General features: G+C 41.1%; 1 protein-coding gene across 1 annotated transcript; it reads left to right on the top strand.

The window, feature by feature from the left end:
• The first annotated feature begins 562 nt into the window (after positions 1-562).
• On the top strand, positions 563-19,041 carry g3bp1 (GTPase activating protein (SH3 domain) binding protein 1). Its single transcript, XM_071546405.1, has 12 exons — positions 563-689; positions 5,336-5,452; positions 6,562-6,643; positions 7,963-8,136; positions 9,827-9,917; positions 11,433-11,526; positions 13,278-13,524; positions 14,462-14,566; positions 16,332-16,449; positions 16,842-16,967; positions 17,546-17,655; positions 17,768-19,041. The coding sequence occupies exons 2-12, from the start codon at positions 5,358-5,360 to the stop codon at positions 18,014-18,016; spliced, it is 1,491 nt and encodes a 496-aa protein (XP_071402506.1). The 5' UTR covers positions 563-689; positions 5,336-5,357; the 3' UTR covers positions 18,017-19,041.
• Positions 19,042-21,991: the final 2,950 nt, after the last annotated feature.

The following is a 21,991-nucleotide window of genomic DNA, read 5'->3' as shown; positions in this document are numbered from 1 at the left end:
TTTATCTTCAGATGAAGGATTGCATGTTCCTGTATGGGTTGAGAAACTTCTATGACCCCAGTCCTTATGAAATCCTTTCAAAATCCCGTTGGATAACCTCAGAAATGCACGGTCATCAAACTCAAGACTGTTTTTCTTAGTTGCTGAAGCTGACATCTTGGAGATACAACGTTTTATAATTCTATTCTATTCTAGCAGCAGCAGCTATATTACAAGCCAATTTCACAGAATTGTGAATATACAGAATCTGATGAGTCATCTGCTCTGATTTAATTAAAGTTTAGACACTGAGTACAGTTTTGTCGCCCTCAAGCGGACAATTAGCTCCGGTGCACCTCTCTCTGCTAAACCGGTAGGTGCCGGTCAGTCAACCCAACGCACCTTCAACCATTACCGCGATGTGATTGGTCTGGGTGGGGAAGCCAGGTAGAGGCACAGCCCGCCGCGATTGGCTGTTACGCCTGGGCCCTTGCGGTAGCGACAGTCGATTGGTGAAAATTGTGTTAAGCTTTCATTTGATTGGCTAGTCGTTTTTAAGGGGCGGGAGTTCAAGTTCGGTTGCGAAGCTGAAACCGGTAAGCGAGCAGTCTAGCACGTTGTAAAGCCGCTAGTCTTTCTGGCAACCGCGGAGGTGATTCAAAGAAATCACTCGTTTCTAATTCAACGTTTTTTTGATAATTGACCCACTGGTAAGTTGTTATGTTGGATAATTTGCCACGAATTTGCGATGAAATGTCTTGATTTGTTTCCCTATCGTGCTAGCTAGGTTATCTGGGTCGCTCTTCGCGGCTCCGTCTATATCCTGGGATGTGGATTGTGGCTGCTAGCCACCTATGGCGTTAGCTCGGTGAATGTGTTCTGCTGCGTTAAATTAGACAGCACTTACGAAGTTATTAGATTTTAAATTGTCAGTAGGTGATGAGTTGGGTGCTGCTGAGTCACGCTGTCGTGCTTAAGCCACCGGTAATATCACAAAATGTTTCACTGTCGCTTTCCGGATGATACCCACCGCCCACATAGCACCGTTCCTGCCCTCCAATTCAATCGTGACTCCCTCCTTTCCCGTCTTTCTTTATCGTCTTTGTAGCTGGCTATCTGTTAATTTCATCCAGTCAACAGATTTGTCGTGTTTGCTCGCTAGTTTTCCCTCCAGCTGAGATACAGGGTGGCTAGGTGATGTTAGCCAGGTAGCTAGCTAGCCGGGCTGTGTGTGACTGGGGACCGGGACACGTGTTGGGCTTCTCTTGAATCGGATCTAGCGTGTGTCCGTCCCAATTTAGGGCCGTCTTTTCATCCAGCTGTCGCGGCTAGCTAGCAGGCCAGGTAGCGTGCTATTTAAGCACGGGTTATATCTGGCAAACGACGTGGAGAGCTATTAAGCCCCACCGTACGCAGCGGCCATGACTGGTGTGTTGAGGCCGGCTGATCCGGCGAATGGCAGCATCACTGTGGGCACGGCGTGGCCTTTGTCTGCATGCCATGCTTGCATTTCCTGCAGGCTGCACTGTGATATGGCTGCTACAGTACAAGTAGCCTTCAGCTGCTTTCATTCAAAATAGTCTGTATTCAAATAAACAAGACTAATCCAAGAAATTAGTACAGATGTTAGCTCGACATAACGATCTGTCCCAACCTAGGTTCAGCTTGTTAGGCAGCTTCACCTCAGCTGCCTCTGGCCGGAGTGATTGGCTTAGCCTGGTGGATTGGTGCTGCTAGCTGGTTGTGTTGATTGCTAAGTGTGTGGCAGTGTAACAGATGGCTCTATAGCTTGTTAAGACAGGTGTGGCCAACAGTACATTAACTGATATGGGGAAGGGCTTGTTCCCTGGCTGTTCAGCACCATATAGGGATGTGACTTCTTAGGCACATGAGGAGCTTCTACAGAGTCTGACTGCTTTACTCTAACAAACTCTGTTTGAAAAACTCGCTTTCCTGCTTCTTTGTCTTTTGTCACATTTTTGTCTCTTGTCTGTCTGAGTTGATGGAAAGAGACCAGGAACCTTTGTCCACTGGATACAGTGGCTGGTACATCCCAAAATTACCATGCAACTATTCTACCAGTCAAATATATTTTTACTAATGATGTTTATCTCGAATAGAATAGGACCTCCAAATGATGGTTGGTTACCTGCTGAAGTGGCTGGCAGAGTGGATAAACTTACCAGCCTTTCACTTGTGGTTAGTCTCACCCCAGTCATATTAATGGTTAGCCTAGGTAAGCCCAGGTTGGTGGGTAAGAGCGCCAAAGTAAACTCATATATTTTATTAGATGCTGGGAAAGGCCAAATGGTACCGTAGCTCTACAAAAAGCCATAAGCCAACGTTTTGTATTATCGGTCTCTTAGTAGTCGAGGAGGTGTGTGCTTTTCATATGTACATTAGGTTCAGTTATGAACTAGAAGAAAGGAGTAGAGAAATCATTGATGCCATTGATGGAGTGAGATATTTGAGTGCAATGACTGTGCAGTTTAAAAATTTTACCCACTTGGTATGAAAACAAATGGCAAATGTCTGTTTGTTTTCCATGCCCTGGGCGGGCTGTTTTCATGTCGGTGCACCCAGATGGGGCAGTGAAAGCTTATCAGAATCGTTCCGTTTTTGTAGATCAAACACATTTCATGCCGCTGGCGTCTCAACGCGTTCCCAAAAAACGACTGAAAACGAGTCCATACAGTGATGAGAGCAGCAAACTTTCACCCTGCGTATCGTATGCTGTTGTGAAATCAGGGGTCATGCTTACCTAACCTGATTTACACTTCAAACGGTCTTTGATTTCCTAACACAAACAGATTTCGACGTAATAGTCTGACTAGTCTTCAGTTAGAATAAGTGGATGATCAGTCGCAGCCTGGATGTGAACTTACTCCATCTCCTCTTTGACAGCTAGACAGGTGTTTTAGCTGTAATACCCCAGAGAGTGAGTTTTGCCGCAGTAAAGAACAGTCTCAGGGGGATTTATGACTTCTTCTATCAAACGCGTACCGATGCATGTGTGCCTTTTTTGAAAAGTTTCTTCAAAGCAGCGTACATAACAACCAAGAGAAAACAAGATGGATTGCTATCCACCTCCCTGGATACCACAACAGTTGGCATAGCAGCCAATAAACCACGACTAGCTGTGCCTTATGGGAATTATCAGCTCAGTTGAAACACGTCCATAGCCAGTCAGATGGCTTGGCTGAAATTGCCTGTTGTATAAATAACCGTACCTTACTATCACACCTTTTTCCTCCAAAGAATTTGAGAATTATCAGGATGCCATACAGTTTGGGTCCCAAAAGCAGTAGCAAAACCTGAGAGGTAACAGGAAATGCAGAACAAGAAAACACAAGGCAGCACAGCAGTACAAGAACGTCTAGGAGATCCATGTTTCACTTTCGTTTTGGTAAAAATTATGCATGTACATATTAGGGCTGCAACTAATGATTATTTTCATTGTCGATTAATCTGTTTATTTTCTCTATTAATCGATTAGTTGTTTGGTCTATAAAATGTCAGAAAATGGTGAAAAATGTGGATCAGTGTTTCCCAAAGCCCAAGATGACGTCCTCAAATGTCTTGTTTTGTCCACAACCCAAAGATATTCAGTTTACTGTCATAGAGGAGTAAAGAAACCAGAAAATATTCACATTTAAGAAGCTGGAATCAGAGAATTTTGACTTATTTTTCTTAATAATTACTCAAACCAATTAATCGATTATCAAAATAGTTGCCGATTAATTTAATAGTTGACAATTAATCGTTGCAGCTCTAGTACGTATACATGCACAATAATAATAATAATAATAAACTTTATTTATGTAGCACCTTTGTAAAATCCGAGTTTACAAAGTGCTTTACAGAAAACGAGAAACAAATCAAAGAAAAAAGACAGACAGCAATACAGAAGACAGACAGCAATAGAAACCACAGGGCAAAAACAACACAGATAAGGCAAGTTAAAAACTTGCAGAACAGCAGCAGCTCAGACATTTTACTGGTTAAACTTGTCTTCATAACTAAGCTGGGTGTTTCTGAAAATGGGATCCAAAATGCTTTGGGTTACCCGATACTTTTTCTCAACATGTAGAAGTTCATCCTGTTGGTTGTGGATGGTGTTAAAGTCTCACTGAGTTGGTTTAGCCAAGCTTCAAACTGGTGTGACGACTGTTCCCATAATTTTAAAGCGGTCTTCTTGGCATTTATCATTCCATAAATGAGAGATGTTACCTAGGCAGGTATATAACCTTTGTCACTGTCTCCTTTGGGATGGGACTAGTATTTTAGGTTTCCTGTCCACACACACCTCATTTTTACACTAAAACTCAATCCAAAAATTGACCCTCAAGGGAAATCTGGATTGCAGTAAAAACTCATACCTGTCACAACACATAGTCCTTGATTTACTTATTTTTTGTATTAATCTGCACTGAAAAATTTCTCACTAGCAATAATGTTTGATTCATGACCAGATTTAACAGCCAATTTAACTGTAAACTGCCTGTTACATTTTTTTTTTTAAAAAGGAAAAGGTCAGGGGTCAGTCAGTGCCAAAAGTAGCTGGTAGAGTAGACAAACTTATTGGCCACAGAAGCATTTGGCTAGTGCTTCATGTTATTTTCCCGCCCTGATCCTCTTGCTGCTAAGACTGGGGAATTTAAAATCCTAACCAATTTTGAAAATGAAATGCATCAGACATAGATCTTTTTTTGTTTTGTCTCTATCATACATACAGTATGCTCTCACTGTATGATTTGTGCGAGGAAAGGGAATCGCACACTGAATTCAATCTTGTGGGAACTTGAGGGATCCATCGTCAATCAATATGTATTGATATGCACATTAATGCAAAATCAAAGAGGAAAAACTGAGAATTTTGGTGAAGCTGTGATTGGGAAAGACCCGGTCAGTGTGGGCTGAAGTGATCAGGCTTTATCAGAAAAACGGTAATAGTAGTAACTTAAATTCTTGTAGGACTGGAGTTCCCAGATAATTATCCCGGCATAATCATTAATTTTAACTGGAACACTTCACTGTAAACTGGGCTCTCATTGGGGATCACATATTTTGTTGGGGCGGAGACACCAACAGCCAAACACTTCAGGATGTCAAACATGTGAATGGCGCTCAGATCAGTCTGCGAGTCGATGGTTCAGATTGAGTCTATAAACTGGTCACACTACCAGATAATTTGAGCTGACTGTCCGTCTCGACCGAGCCTCCGATCAGGTTCCCCCCCCCATCGTCAGGATATCTGACTGTGGTGTTAATTGGCCCGATAATCCTCTAGTGTGTCCCCAGCCTGAGACATCCATCCTGTCTGACCCACTTCCTCCTCTCCTCCTTCTCCTCACAGATCTTTCCAGCTGACCAAAGAAATGGTGATGGAGAAGCCAAGTGCCCAGCTGGTCGGGCGAGAGTTTGTCCGACAGTACTACACACTCCTGAACCAGGCCCCCGACTACCTGCACAGGTAGGACCATCACCTGTCCATCTATATGATGTGATTAAGTCAGATTTTGCCGTTAGGATATTTCACTTCAGAGTACAGTACATTGCAATGCATGGGGGGGTGGGGTGGGGCAGTAGAAGATTTAGGGCTGTAGTGCTAGAGGTAATGGAATAGCAGGCTATTGAAACTTGATCCCCCAATAGGATGATACCTGAATGTTCATGTTACACCAGTATATATGTAGAGTTTCCTTCCAAAATGAGGTATCCGCTATTTGAAATTAGGGCTGGGCCATGTGGTTGAAATCAATATCATGATATGTGACACATATGCAAAATCACACGTTAGGCCTAAATAATCAAACAAATGTTCATCCCATTGAACTGAATGTTAGCTGTGATGTCAAATAAAACAGAAATTTTCAAATATTACTCCATAAAATGTTTAATTCATTTCATTTTGTCAGTTTTTAAATAAAAGTAGCTTGTTATAATCATTTTAGACAGCACAATTGTCTGTCGTGATTAGGGCTGCAACTAACGATTATTTTCTTTGTCGATTAATCTAACGATCAGGTCAATCAGTGTTTCCCAAAGCCCAAGATGACGTCCACAAATGTCTTGTTTTGTCCGCAACCCAAAGATATTCAGTTTACTGTCATAGAGGAGTAAAGAAACCAGAAAATATTCACATTTAAGAAGCTGGAATCAGAGAATTTTGACTTATTTTTCTTAAAAAAATACTCAAACCGATTCATCGATTATCAAAATAGTTGGCGATTAATTTAATAGTTGACAACTAATCGATTAATCGTCACAGCTCTTGTCGTGATATCCCAAAATCACCATATCGTCACGATATAATTCCACTGAACACGATAAACCATAATATTGAATTATCACCCAACCCTATTTTGTAGTACTAGTTTTGACTTTTGAGGTTAGAGTCATCTGTGGATCTGAAACATGCACCCCCTTAATATCAGGCAGCAAAATTTTCCCAAAATGGAGATAGTGTTTTGGAATGAGGTCCTTCATATGTATTTAATATTAATGTGCTTGGGTGTGCAGTCTTTTTGTTTAAATGATCTTTCTTTAAACATATTAACCTTTTTGTGTTTCTTTGTTTAGGTTTTATGGCAAGAACTCCTCCTACGTGCATGGCGGCCTGGACAGCAACGGCAAACCAGTGGAGGCTGTGTATGGACAATCTGTAAGTCGTGTTGATACTGTATCAAGCAAATGACAGCTTTAGATAGTATCTGTTTTTACCATAGAGGGGCACGGCACCTCACTCCCACGTACCCAACACAGAAAGAGAAGAAGAAAAAAAAAAAACACTGCACCACTCTGCCAATTGTGCTGAAATGAAAGCTGTTTTCTAGTGCTGCATTTTGTCCAACAAGGACATTTAAGGTTGTCTCTCTTGTTCTCTCTGCCTGCAGGGAGTTTTGTAAGAACATGATGGTGAATTTCTTGGATGTTTGAGAACATTTGAAATGATGTGACTTGGATAAAGTGTAGTCTCTTTTTTTTAACATAACATTCCCATTAACTATTGATTTACTGCTTTTTCTGTTCATTTCCTGGTAGGGCTGGACGATAATTCAATTAGGGCTGCAACTAACGATTATTTTCATCGTCGATTAATCTGTTGATTATTTTCTCAATTAATCGATTAGTTGTTTGGTCTATAAAATGTCAGAAAATGGTGAGAAATGTGGATCAGTGTTTCCCAAAGCCCAAGATGACGTCCTCAAATGTCTTGTTTTGTCCACAACCCAAAGATATTCAGTTTACTGTCATAGAGGAGTAAAGAAACCAGAAAATATTCACATTTAAGAAGCTGGAATCAGAGAATTTTGACTTATTTTTCTTAAAAATTACTCAAACCGATTAATCGATTATCAAAATAGTTGCTGATTAATTTAATAGTTGACAACTAATCGATTAATTGTTGCAGCTCCAAATTCAATATTATATATATTATTGTGATGATATGGTGATTTTTTTTCACCATTTTCTGACATTTTATAGACCAAACAACTAATCGATTAATCGAGAAAATAATCGACAGATTAATCGACAATGAAAATAATCGTTAGTTGCAGCCTTATATGAAACTAGTGTTTTCTATTCTAAAACTAGAAATGAACTAAAGGAGTAAATGCTTCAGAGTTTGAATAAACTGCTCCAAACAAACAAATAAAACATTTCTCTATAACGCTTAAAAAGGCACGAGTAAAAAAAAAAAAAACCTAGAACTCTCCTCTTCTGCTGAAATTCCATACGGTGATGGTACTGAGGCCATCTTATTCTAAAATGGTCCAAGGAAATGTAGAACATTGTTTTTTCTCTTTTGGCTCCATTAGAGAAGACCCAAGTTTTATAATAGTTTAGTTTGTGTAATATTGTAGATCAGTGCCATCGAGGCCCAAGAGAAGCAGGTTTTCATTTCAACCAAACACTACACTGATTGGAATGTAGACCAGTCTGGATTTATCTTGATTCCTTCTCACCTCCCTCTTGCAGGAGATCCATAAGAAGGTGATGGCGCTGAGTTTCCGGGATTGTCACACCAAGATCAGGCACGTGGACGCCCACGCCACGCTGAACGAGGGCGTGGTGGTGCAGGTGATGGGCGAGCTCTCCAACAACATGCAGCCCATGAGGAAGTTCATGCAGACCTTTGTGCTGGCGCCCGAGGTGGGTAGTCTACATTCCTACGTTTTAGTGCAACTCATGAATGCAGCAGCAGACAAAGTGTAAATTCCTAGATTAACATTACAAGCAACCAGTTCATTTACATTTTTAAGATTAAAAATTGGACAACATTTTAATAATCAGATGAAATTGAGTTGTTGCAGCAGCCAATGGAATATACAGCTCTGGAAAAAATTAAGAGACCACTGCAAAATTATCAGTTTCTCTGGTTTTACTATTTATAGGTATGTGTTTGATTAAAATGAACATTTTTGTTTTATTCTATAAACTACTGACAACATTTCTCCCAAATTCCAAATAAAAATATTGTCATTTAGAGCATGTATTTGCAGAAAATGACAACTGGTCAAAATAACAAAAAAGATGCAGTGTTTTCAGACCTTGAATAATGCAAAGAAAACAAGTTCATATTCAGTTTCAAACAACATACTAATGTTTTAACAGTCTTATTCTGAGTGTTTTCAGTATGGTTAATGATAAACTTGACTTGTCTGTAAAGTCGTGATAAAACGAGGCACTTCCAGTATTCATAAGTATATTTGAGGATCCTGTCGATTTCCAACCTCTGGTCCTTGTTCTGCAAAACCTCCCGGCCGAGGGTAATAAACATTTTCATGTTTTACAAGGCTGATGCAAAGCAAGAGTGCACTTTGTCTGAAACGGCAGACAGTCGACTCATTCACCAGCTGACGACATTTAACAGTCAAAATGATCGGTCTGGCAAGTCGAGCAAGTCATGGAAAATACAAAAAGCGCTAAAACTCAGTTCCCACTTAAACTCCACTTTCTTTTTCATCACTATGTGAAACATTCATGAGTTTAACAACATTTAGAGGAGGATGATGAGTAGAGCCAGTCTGCGCCCAGTGTGATAAATTTTGTTCTGTGTTTTTTTTTATTTTCTTCTTCTACGGTTCTGTTTCAAACATGTTTTATGACCTTAATAACGTCAGGGAGGTGTGTGTGTTAAGCTGTTCATGTAAAAAGGTTTGAGCATTGCCAGAATATTTGGTTATGAACCATAATCAAAATGTAAAGTCCCCTCTGAGTCCTCTGCTTGGTGCTGACATGATCCTTGTCTTTGAGGATTTAAAAGAAAAATTCACCCTTTAAACACCCAATGCTGTTAAATACCTCGCATTCCTAGACCCATTTTGTTTGTTTCGTGTTATTTTTCTTGGCCAAACATAATTCCAATGCAGCTAAGAATGACTTTGATAGCAGAAAATGTTTCAGGATGTAAAACATCAGCGGTAAACGTCAGGTTTTGGTGTCAGTCCCTCAGAATCAAAGAGCGGGGGCTTCTTTCTAGAGCCGCCATTTTTGCACCAAGAGACGTTCAACAATCATACAGGGAGAGAATATAGGAAACTGAAGTAATGGTAGATATGCTTGAGGGAAAGTGGGTTCACCAACTAAGTAAATTAATCACAAAATAACTCCTGGAATGCATTGAACTTCGCAAATTGCTGTTATCTAACAGTGTGAGAAGATCTGAAGATGTGTTTTTTCCTTTTTAATGATCAGTGATTTCTCATATGTTGCATGGATGTGTGATTGTATTGCGTGTAATATTTTTCATGTTTTTCTGGCAGAAATGGGTATATAAAATATTGAACTCTGTCTGGCTGGTGTAACGAATGTGTTTTTGTTGTTTTTTTTTTTCCTCCAGGGAACCGTCGCGAACAAATTCTACGTCCACAACGACGTGTTTCGTTACCAAGACGAGGTTTTCGGAGACTCCGACTCCGAGCCTCCCGAAGGTGAGGCGACATCCGTGATTTTAAAACTCTTTCGTCCCTGACCTGCCTTTCATCTTCCTCCTTTACCTTTTTTTTTTATCTTCTCTCTGTGTATATAGAAATCACATTTCTACTCCCATCACATCTCGTTCTGACATGGCCAAAGATGAATTAATCTATGGAGACAGACTGATTTATGCTCGGATGGTTGTACCGCCGTTATCGGCCTCGTAGATGAGATGGATCATGACTCAAACGTTTTTGATCCTCTCCCTTTGAACTGTTACCGTCTTTGTTTGATGGCAGTTGAAGCTGATTGCTGCTGACGTAATGGAGAGATGAGTCAAAGGACCTCAGATGTTTGATGTCTGGGAATATTTGATTGAAGATTTATAAAACGACAAATGGAACATGGGGGGGAATAGGAAGCCAAGATTGGATCACAAGGTCCATCACATCGAATATATATCATCTAATGTAGATAAATGAAAATGCCCCCCAGTGATTTTTGCGCTGTTGACGTCGATGTATTGCACAGAGCTGCACAATAAATTGTGATAGTCAGACTTTGGCCATACAGAAACATTTGGCATCATTTCAAAGATAGACAGCTGTGTAAATAGCCAAGGTGTTGATATAAGATGTAAAAAATGAAAAGCAGTAAAATCCGCCAAAATGGTGAGATTTATAATCATCTTCACTTTCTTCGCAGACTGAATACTTTTAATGTGGACAAGACACTGATGGCTTTATTTTTCAAATCCTTTATTGAGTCTATTTTAACCTTTTTGTTTAATTTCTTGGTATTGGAACCTTACAGTGCAAAACAAAAATCGTTTGTTCAGTATTGTTAAAGTAGCCAGCAAAATAATTGGCAGGCAGCAGGTTTCTTTAACAGATATCTAGACAAGTTTAGCGGAAGGCACGGTCGATCTTGGCCGGCTCTGACCACCCACTCTTGGAGGAATTTGTTCTTCTCCCCTCTGGGTGGAGATACAGGTCCCGCAGGGTAAAAAGCAATAGGTTTAAATTTTCCTTTGTTCCAAGTGCACTTTATTATGGCTACCATTCCAATGGTTTGATACTTTTAACGAACATACATTTTTTGGTTGTTTGCTGTAACTGTTGTGATTAATGTCCCATGTCCTCTTGTATGCTGTGTTTTTGCCCTCTACTGCAAATCAAATTTCCCCTTGAGGGACAATGAAGAACTGAACTGAACATGATCACAATATGCAGCAGAAAAAAAATGGAATTGTGATTTCATTAAATTAATGTGCAGCCCCAGTGTTGCTGCTGCAGAAATAATTGGACATCTCCAGTCATTTTATTTATTTTCAGAAACTGGTTGACTGCCATTTTTTTAAAAGATGTAGTGGGTTTTTTGTGTTCTTTTTGAATAGGGTTTCATCAGCCATAGAATCATTAAACTCTGCAGGTTTTCATCCCAAGTCACAGTCCTCGGGTAGATCTTTCCACAGCAGTAGGCAGGCGGGAGGTTTGCTGTTCTCAACCCTGTGTGGTTTTGTGTTTCAGAGTCTGAGGACGAGGTGGAGGAGATGGAGGAGAGGGTTCCCTCTCCTGACGTGGCTCAGGAAGAGTCTGCTGCCTTCTACGAACAGACGCCCTGGTAAGGACCAGCGTCACCGAATGAGATCCTGAACTGGAATAAAGACTGTGGTGCCTTGGTTGAGAAACGACACAGTACTAGAGTTTTTCAAGAGCTGGAACTCTGCTTAGAGCAACAATTAATCAAAAAAAAAAAAGAAACCGCAGTATGAACTGCAATTTCCAAATCGCAGAGGCTGCAATTAATTAAGAGAGACGTCCAAACTAGATTTGTGAACAAGGAGTTTTAGTGCTGCAGGTAATCTTTGGTCTATAAATCAAAACCTTTCATCAGACTCAAACTCAGTAAATCCTGCACACTGACATCTACTTTTTTTTTTGTAACAAAACCACTTTTCTTTAACCAATTTAAAGTTCTAAAAACTTTATGATGAGCAAAACTTGTGATATGAACCACAGTTTACATTGCAATATTCTGTCAAATAATCACAATAAGATTTTTTTTTGTCAGTATCTTTCAGCCGTATTTACGATGTACACTCATGTATATAAATCCTTGTAAGACCTAGTTTTACTCACGGATTGTTTGCCATACTTTTGACCATAAAAATCCTGCTCCAGATGACTTAAAGGAACGGCAGAAATGCTCGTTTTAAGCGTGCAGTTTACTCAAAACGAAACTCCAATTACATACCTGTGCTTTTGTTTCTTCTTCCCTTGCTGATTGTAATTCACGCCTCGCTGGTTCGCCTAAATAGATGATAGACAGACTTCATCTCCTGCAAAATGCTGCTGCTAGAAGGCGTACTAGGACTAAAGGGTGAACATATCGCACCTGTATTGGCCACTCGCTTCGTTTCTCTTCTACAATTGATTTTTAAGATTCTTCTACTGTTTTTTTTTAAGGTACTAAATGATTTCGCACCTCCACACATCAGAATGCCTGAAGGAAAATGCTCAAAAGTCGCTGCTTGAAATCATCAATCATCAAACGCCTGTTTACTGAAGATTCCTACTGTAAAGCAAAAGAAAAGACGCTGCTTTTATCCTTCAAAGATTTGGCACGCTCTTCCACTTCAGATTCGTCGGGCTTCCTCTGTAAATGGTTTTAAAAAGCAGTTGAAAGCACTTTTTCACTTTGGCATTTTAATAGAATTTTTTACCCTCCATTGTTTTTAGCCTGCAGCTTATTTCTGCTGTTTTATTTCCTTTTCATAATAGCATATCTTACATTTTCATATCTCTTTAATGACTATTCTATATTTGTACAGCACTTTAATCTCCATGTCATGTATGAAAGGTAGCTTGGTAAATGTTAGAGTATATCCCCACATGCCTGCAAAGCAAAAGCAAATTTTCACTCCTTTTTAAGTTGTATAAAAATGAACATTGTCAATTTTGTATACAGTTTTAGCCTCAAGTCACCCAGGTAACTGTCATGCTGTACTAAGGTGCATTTGAATGTGCTTTAACAACAAAATGAGGCATGTGTGCCTTGTCAAATAGTAGAAGTAGGGATCCGACAATAACCGGTATTACTATATATCACCGTAAAAAAACAAGTTATTACACCGCCCTTCATTTTTATTACTGTGACGACCGCGATAACAGTCTTACATTAAAATGTCTTGCTATGATAAATTTGTTTTGAACTAATTGAAGGTTTTCATCTTATTAAAAATTATCAGGATAATATTGTATACTGAGATAATTTTGGCCAAGATAATCGTACTATGAAATCTTCATAAGCAACGGTTGCATCGGGTCCTGCGTTTTTGATTAAAACCATAAACCCGTCCTTGTCCATTCCAGTCCGGAGCCGGCGGTTCCTGGCGAGGAGGAGGAAGGAGCGGCGGCGAGCCCCGAGCCGGAGCCGGAGGCCGAGAAGGAGGCCGAGGCCGCCGCGGTGGAGCTGAAGACGGAGACGATGCTGGAGACGCAAGCGGAGACGCACACAGCCGACGAGCAGACAGAGAAAAGCTCCGCCCCCGCCCCGCCCGCCGCAGAACCCGCCGCCGCACCCGCCGAACCCACCGCCGCCGCTCCAGAGGAAAACAGGGTGAGTGAACTGGGTACAAGATACAGATAAGAAAAAGATAAACAGCCACTGAAGATAATAAACTCATAAAGATAGAGATGCATATTTACAGGGTGAAATGGCTCACTATTCCCTTATCAGGTTTACAGATGGGAGAACAAATATACAATGTGTCCAGACATGCAAATATGTGTGGTTGTTTTATTATTCACATCAATAGATTTACAGGTGGAGGTAAATGTACATAAATGTGCAGATGTGTGTTCTTAAAATATAAAATTTTAAAATGAGTAACACAGGGTTCCTACGCAGGTCAGGAAAAGTATTAAAAATGAATTTGATCATTTTCAGGTCTTGAATAGTTTGGGAATTTGAAAAAAATGTATGGAAAAGTATGGAAAATGTTGCGGTTCAGGTCCGTTACACACATAATTCTAGCTTTTATGTTGTTGTAGAGCCACTTTGAGTCCACAGTTTTTGTTGATGTGAAGAATAATGTTCAGATAGAGGGACGCTCTTATTACCCAGCCGCTGTCAGCATGCATTATATCAAATACCGACCAAAATCAAATCCGGTCAAGAACATAGGGTCTGGGAAAAATATGGAATTTTAAAATGGAAAGTGTGCAGGAACCCTGCCAATCATCTCACATATTCTGATATTTGTCACTGTGAAGAACAACCTTCATCTATACAGTGATGTGACCTAGTTGGCAGGGGCAAGATGTCTGTCTGCGTAAATCATATTGAACACCAGACAAAACCTTCAAAACAAATCAAGGTCTGGAAACGGTATGGAATTTTTTAATTGAAAATGTGTAGGAACCCTGGTAACAATTTAAAATGCAATCCTGGTGGAACTCCCTCCTCAAGGAAGATGACGATGTATAAATAAACAAACAAATGTGATTTCTTATTTGCCGTTGGTGTTTATTGTTTCCTGTGTCCCCCCCCCCAGCCGTTCTCCTGGGCGTCGGTCACCAGTAAGAACCTCCCACCCAGCGGGGCCGTCCCGGGCTCAGGAATCTCCCCCCACGTCGTCAAAGCCGCTCCCCCAGCACCGGTAGGTCTGCTAACGCCCGCTTGGTTCTGTTTTGCACAGTGGAAAACAGCCATAGGAAACTGGCACGTCAGCGATCCAAGCTGGTGCGATTGCTGTTGATCACAATATCTTGCAAAATAATTGTCTATTTTAACCATAATCATGCAGCTCAGTGAGAAATCTGTTTAACTGCAGCCTCATCTCAAAACAAAGACAAAATGTGAACAAGTCAAGATTTCTTGACTCCTAAAAAGATTATACAGTATCAGGCCTGGAATTAAGTCATTATTGGGGCAAGGCCACTTTGGCCTTTGATGACTACAAATTTATTGGGGCATCGCGGCCAAAATGTAGGGCAAATGTAGGGTTATTAAAATCCTTTTTTCAGTCCCTTTTCCTCAACAAAATTAATATCCTAATAGAAAAATGAAGTGCTGCAGTGTGATACAGCACATATAAGATGGCTCAGACTGCAAAGTTAGTTACATGTCCAGTAACACATGATAACGTAAGTGTAACCCAGGTTATTTTCTGTAGCTACAAATTACAGATGTCCCCTAAACACCTCACATGCAGACTATCGGTAGACACTACAATTTACCGATGTTCCCTAAATGCCTCATCTGCAGGCTACTGCTACTGATAGCATTTTTGCTGCTCTAAACCCGGTTAATTTTGCTATATTCTTCATTACAGCGGCTAATTACCCGCTGTACATTTAAACTTACACTAGTTCTGCTCAAGCACTCATAGTTCTCTCCTTCTTTTAGGGACTTTCACGCTTTTCAGATCTGCTAGTTGCTTAGCAGTTAGCGTTAGCTTAGCGATGGCTTCTCTCTCTCCCTCTCAGTTTAATTAATAATTCGCTGTTAATGTTTATGTTAACGTTACACATATATTTGCGGGAGTGTGAGAAATCTTGCGCTACTGTTGATGTCCAGCGTGATGACGGAGACACTGGGAAACGTGAGTTTGTTTATTTGCTGTGTCGCTTGTAGTTTTAAATGAGGAAATCCACAACTTTATTTTAAGGGCACAACGGCCAGTTGAAAACAGGACATGCCAAACTGGCCGTGTGGACAGTTAATTTTAGAAGGGGCATTCCGGCCACACTCTGGGGCATCCACGGCACTGGCCGTTTGGCCGTGGTATAATTCCTGCCCTGCAGTATATCAATTTTGGGGAAAACAATTATTACCTGAGTTTCACTGTTCACCATCTCAAAAATGTTGAGAATCTAAATGTAAAGGTTCTGTCTTTTTCTCAACCAGGGACTTGCTGTTTCAGCCTTTAAAACATATCATGATTTCTTTTTAATTTTGTGCTGTCAGTCATTTTGTGAGGAGCAGGTGTGACTGTTTTTTCAAATGGTAGAAATCTCATTTTGGAACTTAACTCTCCTGTCCAACATTATATTATGTTGGAGTTAAAGCCGAAGATGAGTCTGTTCAGCCGTCACAGCAGTTCATCCTCAGCTGTTTTGACAAGAGTGTTGCATTTTACTCCCAGAAAGAAAATGTGATTTTTGTAGCCCAGAGTAGAGATAAAGGCAGAGTGTCCCCAGCAGAGGACACACACACACACACACACACACACACACACACACACTCTCTCTCTACACCTTCTTGACGATAATGAGAGTTGTTCTGTTTTTTCTTTTGCCCAGAGTCAGGTCATGAGTCCCAGCCAACAGCGGCAAACACACTTTCCATTTTCTTTGTCATTCTTTTTCTTTCTCTCTCTCTCTCATCTCTTTCTAATATATTTGTGTGTCTTGTTGTTTCAGGCCAGAGTGGAGGTGAAGTCAGAGTCGCAGTCAGCAGCACAGAGACCACAGAGAGACCAGAGGCCGAGGGAACAGAGGCCTGGAGGCCCTCCGCCTGTACACAGAGGGCCCAGACCAGGTACACACACACACACACACACACACACACACACACACACACACACACACACACACACACACACACACACACACACACACACACGGTGGGAAATTGCCACCAACCAAATGCAACTCCAGCAGCCACTTTGGCAGACGTTATTCTGAGGTCCTTTTTGTACTCTAAAATGCATGCTTCTTAATTCTTGGGATTTACAAAACACTGTGGCCTTTGGAAAAATACTTTTCCTGCCATACACACACACACACACGCAAATGCCTTGGTGCATTCTCAAACCAGATGCAGGAATATACACACATGCAAAGACAAATGCAGGTTAAACTATTCGCCACACACAGCCGAGCAGTACCAGTACCTTCTCACATCACGTGTGTGTGTGTGTTGTGTTCCAGTGCGGGAGGGCGAGCAGGGCGAGTCGGAGGTGCGCAGGGTCGTCCGGTACCCCGACGCCCACCAGCTGTTCGTGGGAAACGTCCCGCATGACGTGGACAAGGCCGAGCTCAAGGAGTTCTTCGAACGTAAGTAGTGAATGAGCTAGGCTGGGAAATGCTTTGAGTCGATCACTTCACTGAAAACAACCAAAAAACACATGAATAGCTGGTCGTAAAGCTCTAGAATACACTGCAAACATGGAGTCACAAGTCCAAAGTGTGTTTTTTAAGAAAGGTTTTCTAACAGGGGGTGTTGTAAAACTTCAACATATTCCATAAGGGATTGTAATACATTTTCATATCATAAAATTAATACTTACTACTAGAGTTTTTTGGATGCTGGTCAGACTAAGTAAGCAATTTGAAGAATCACTTTGGGCTCTGGGAACTTGTCATGGGCATCTGTCATTATTTTTTGACAGCTGAATAACCATTTATAGAAGGCATTAGAAATATTTATTGTGTTATAGCTAAACCTATACTGTGCTATAAATTCCTGCTTCATAGAAAGTGTTGCCTTGTTTTCTTTGTGCTTTTACATCGCAGGTTATGTTAAATGTTCAAAACCTGAATATCTTGTATATGTAACCAGGGCGGGAAACTGCAGACAAATCTTAGTCACCTGGCTGGTGTGTAACATGATCCCCCCCCCCCTTCCTCCACAGAGTATGGTACAGTCCTGGAGCTGAGGATCAACAGCGGAGGGAAGCTGCCAAACTTTGGCTTCGTGGTGTTTGACGACTCTGAACCCGTACAGAAGATCCTCAGCAACAGGGTGAGAATCAATATTACAAGGTTTTACCTGGCTGGGATTTTGAGCTTTATTCAAATTTCTTCTAATTTCTAAAATTTGGTGATAAAATAATTCTCCCCTCTCCTCTCCCCAGCCCATCAAGTTCAGAGGCGACGTGCGTCTGAACGTGGAGGAGAAGAAGACCCGGTCGGCCAGGGAGGGCGACAGGCGGGACGTCCGGCCCAGGGGTCCCGGAGGCCCCGGGGGTCCCAGGGAGCGGATAGGAGGCGGCGGCGGCCCCCGCGGCCCCCCCGCCCGCGGAGGCATGGCACAGAAGCCCAGCTTCGGCTCCGGACGGGGCGCCGGGCCCAGCGAGGGCCGCTACTCCGGCCAGCGCCAGTGAGCGGCGCCGGGGCCCCGAACCCGAGTCACATTACTGTTGGAAACGGATTCGATTTGCTTCTGAAGGGTTTAGTGATCCGGTCTGTTGCAGCGGGAAACAATTTGACAAAGTGGAACACAAAACATCTAGAGGGAGCAAAGACGAGGAGGAAATATTGAATCGGTGTCAAAATTTGGGGCGCCCGTACATGCTCTGATTTCTGGCCTGCTGATGTCATCGTCTCCTCCTCGTTCTTCCTCCTAGTTGCGCACAAAGCTAACAGGCTAAATGCGACCGAACAGAAGCATCTCGAACGGGTTTCTCTCAGTAACTGACGCAGGTTTGGTCGAGAGCTTTCGCCAACGTCAAGTCACGCCAGCTCCTGCTGAGGTCGACAGCCAGTCTCGACATCTGTCTCCCACAAAGATGGCTGCCTCCCCCCCCCCCTCCCTCTCTCCTTCCTCCTCTTCCTCACCTGCTGCTTTTTGTTTCCTCTCCCAGGAATCCAGAATGTCACTCCTCCTCCTCTTCCTCTTCTTTCTATCTATCCTCCTTTTGTCTCCTCCTCCTCCACCAACACAAATGTATAATCTGGACTTTTTTTCTTTGTCTCTTTTTTTTTGTTTTTTCATGCTGAACTTGAATTTGTTAAGAAGAAACAAAAATCTAAACACACGCAAACACGAGAAAAAAAAAGGGTAAATACTACTTGAATTGGGGATTAAAAAACCCAGAGGTTAGGTTTTCGCGTTCTCTCTCCCTGTTTCTTAAAGGAACGTGTACTTTACTGCTTGGGCAATCCTGTGTATTGCTGCCACCGTTGTATCTAGCGATGGATCTGTCTTATCTTTTTATTCTATCAGGTCAAGAAGCGAACTGTAGTGGTTTTTATTTGAGTAATGTTGGCTTGTAATATGTGGAATCATGGACGCGTCTGAATGGAGCATGTATCAAATCCCGTTAGCCTTCTACTACCGATGCACTTCATTTGTCATCATGTGTAAAATGAGCTCACCTGCCGATGAGAGAACTAAATAAAAAGTGATTTACTGTTTTAAACCTCGTCTCTGTTCAGTTCTTATTTGGCATCAACTTGGTTGCACGGTTGTTAAGAGATGCAATTGGCATCTATTGACCAACTTCATTTTTTGTTCGAGTCGCACATAGTCTTGAGGAGTTTGCCATGTGGATGAAAAATTTACTACTAGTAAAAAGTTTGGACACGCCACGTTTTTACCATTTTTCACATTTTAGAATAATAAAGACATCAAAACTATGAAATGACAGAAATGGAATCATGCAGTGACCAAAAAAAGTGTTAAACAAATTAAAACTTATCTTATATTTTAGATTCTTTAAAGTAGCCGCTCTTTGCCTTGATGCAAAGGCTTTGGAAAAAAATTCATACAATAATGTCTTTGGAGTCGACATTCCTTTTAGATGTGATACTGTATACATGACATCTCATTTGAAGGGTGGAATATCAATGATAAAAAAAACTGGTACAAATACTTCTGGCAGCAAGCAAAAAGGCTCTTAAGAGGAAGTGGCTAAAATCAGAACCACCCACCGTTGATGAGTGTCCTCAAAATCCATGTTCAGCTGCCAAACTGTTGGTCCTTGGATCAAAAGCTCAGACAGTAGTAGTTCTCTGATCTGAAGACCTGTATTCAAGCCTCCACAAGACCAGCTGCAGGAGGGGGGCTGTCCTGTAACTGACCCTGACCTCTGACCTCTGACCCCTCTGTTGGAGGCGGGCGAGAGAAAAGACTGATTTCTCCTCAGAGGATCAATAGAGGAACACAAACGAGATAAACGGCTTCAATAAATCACAATGTATTGGAAACAAAACTTACGCACCTTCATGTGGTCGACAGTAAAAAAATAAAGTGGGGAAGTGTTCAGTGTGAATATGAGTTAGCAAGGACACAAGGCTGCCAAACTGAATAAATGCAGCTAATATTATATCCGCAGGGCTGAACGATATTGACAAAAAAATCTAATTGCGATTATTTAATAGAATATGTTCTTCTTGTCTCGAATAAGTCTTGTCATACATTTTTTAGAACTTTAAAATTGTTTAAAGAAAAGTCAGTCAGTGAGCAGATTCACTGAGTTTGAGTCTGATGAAAGGTTTTGATTCATGGACCAAAGATTACCTGCAGCTCTAAAACTCCTTGTTCACAAATCCATTTTCTGATTTGGATTTTTTTTGGATTAATTGTTCAGCTCTATTCCCAACTTTTTTGGCTCCTGACCCTGAAGCGATCCCCCCCACCCCACCCCTCACACACACACACACTCCCGTCCGTCACAAGCTGCATCTCCAGAGTGGTGAACAGTTCAGCCAAAGAATGATTTTCCTTTTTCAGGTCGTTTCATTTGATTATCAGAGACCTAGAGGCTGAAAACTACTCAGTATTTCACAGAGAAAAAGCAAAGCTCACAGAAACCTTTAGACATGAGACAAACAGGCAAGGCAAACTTTATTTATATTGCATATTTATATGACATTCCACACAAAAGGCAAATTCAATGTGCTTCACATAAAACACAAAATACATAATTTTGACAAAAGAAATAGACATAAGTAATTAGGGCTGCAACTAACGAATATTTTCATAGTCGATTAATCTGTCGATTATTTTCTCGATTAATTGATTAGTTGTTTGATCTATAAAATGTCAGAAAATGGTGAAAAATGTGGATCAGTGTTTCCCAAAGCCCAAGATGACGTCCTCAAATGTCTTGTTTTGTCCACAACCCAAAGATATTCAGTTTACTGTCATAGAGGAGTAAAGAAACCAGAAAATATTCACATTTAAGACACTGGAATCAGAGAATTTTGACTTATTTTTTTCTTAAAAAATTACTCAAACCGATGAATCGATTATCAAAATAGTTGGCGATTAATTTAATAGTTGACAACTAATCGATTAATCGTTGCAGCTCTATAAGTAATTAATAGTTTTTTTTCCTATCTAATAAATTGTGTAGTAACTCCTCAAAATTATCTCACACAGTGTTGAGAAACACCTGTAGTCCACCTAAAATCTGCACATAAAGAGTTTAAAGATTAAAATCTTAGTAGGTGGGGCAGCTTGGTGGTTCAGCTGGTTAAGGTTCATGCCATGTAACTCTGACATCTTGGTTTGAATCCGGCCTGGGACCTTAGTCACCTTAGTTACCCTCTGTTCCTCCCCCAGTCTGCCCCATCTCCACTTAAAACTGTCTAATAAAGGCAAAAATCTGAGGTCACTTTAGGGCCCGTTGAGAGAAAATATCGGAACTGAGAACAAGAATCATGTAAAGGCGAGCGAAGGATCTGAGAGCGAAAATAATTCTCTTGTTTTTTGTTTACGGTTTAAATTCCTCATTTACAGTAATTTGTTTTTGCTTGCAGTTTTGCTTTCTCCTTGACAGTTTTGGTTTCATGTTTATGGTTTAGTTTTCTCCTTTATGGGTTTGGTTTCACATTTTATGGTTTGCTTTTTGTTTTTGCTTTCAGCCCTAAATTGACCTCATACAAAAACATATTCTGAATTATTTTTTATTTTTTTCCACATACAGTGTAATTTGAATAGTTTCTTACCGTCAACAGAGTAATGTGAGCTCAGTCCTCTAGGCTAAGACAGCCAGTCATAACTCGTCCAATTCGTGAACCATCTAGAATCCAGATTCCCCGACTCGAGGAGACGTTTAAGGGAAAGTTGTATATCTAATAATCCTGACAGCACCTGAACGCTCGATCAATCAGACCGGGGAGAGATTGCTTTAACGGGAAAAAAATGATTCATCTTTTTTTTTACCTTTTCAGCTAAGAGAGTTTAATTTCTCCACTCGCTCCGTGTTGGACTTCAGTTGTCATGTAGAGAGCCTGGAGATGGACGATAAGTGCTTTCCATCTAAATGATTAGCATTGATCCCCCCCCCGGCCCGATCCCACCAGCCTGTCACTGCAGGAACAAGCCGGTTTCAGCTGTTCATTTGTCTCGC

Source organism: Centroberyx affinis, unplaced genomic scaffold, assembly GCF_046629955.1.
Source record: "Centroberyx affinis isolate AG114_WGS23_722 - 3 ecotype Tasmania unplaced genomic scaffold, CSIRO-AGI_Caff_v1 ptg005255l_1, whole genome shotgun sequence".
NCBI lineage: Eukaryota > Metazoa > Chordata > Actinopteri > Beryciformes > Berycidae > Centroberyx > Centroberyx affinis.
This window is presented reverse-complemented; position numbering and strand designations above follow the sequence as displayed.

Coding starts and splice junctions, on each gene's coding strand:
- g3bp1 (XM_071546405.1), top strand. CDS start 5,358: ATGGTGATGGAGAAGCCAAGTGCCCAGCTGGTCGGGCGAGAGTTTGTC. Junction 6,644..7,962: donor AGGCTGTGTATGGACAATCT/GTAAGTCGTGTT, acceptor TCCCTCTTGCAG/GAGATCCATAAGAAGGTGAT. Junction 9,918..11,432: donor CGACTCCGAGCCTCCCGAAG/GTGAGGCGACAT, acceptor TTTGTGTTTCAG/AGTCTGAGGACGAGGTGGAG.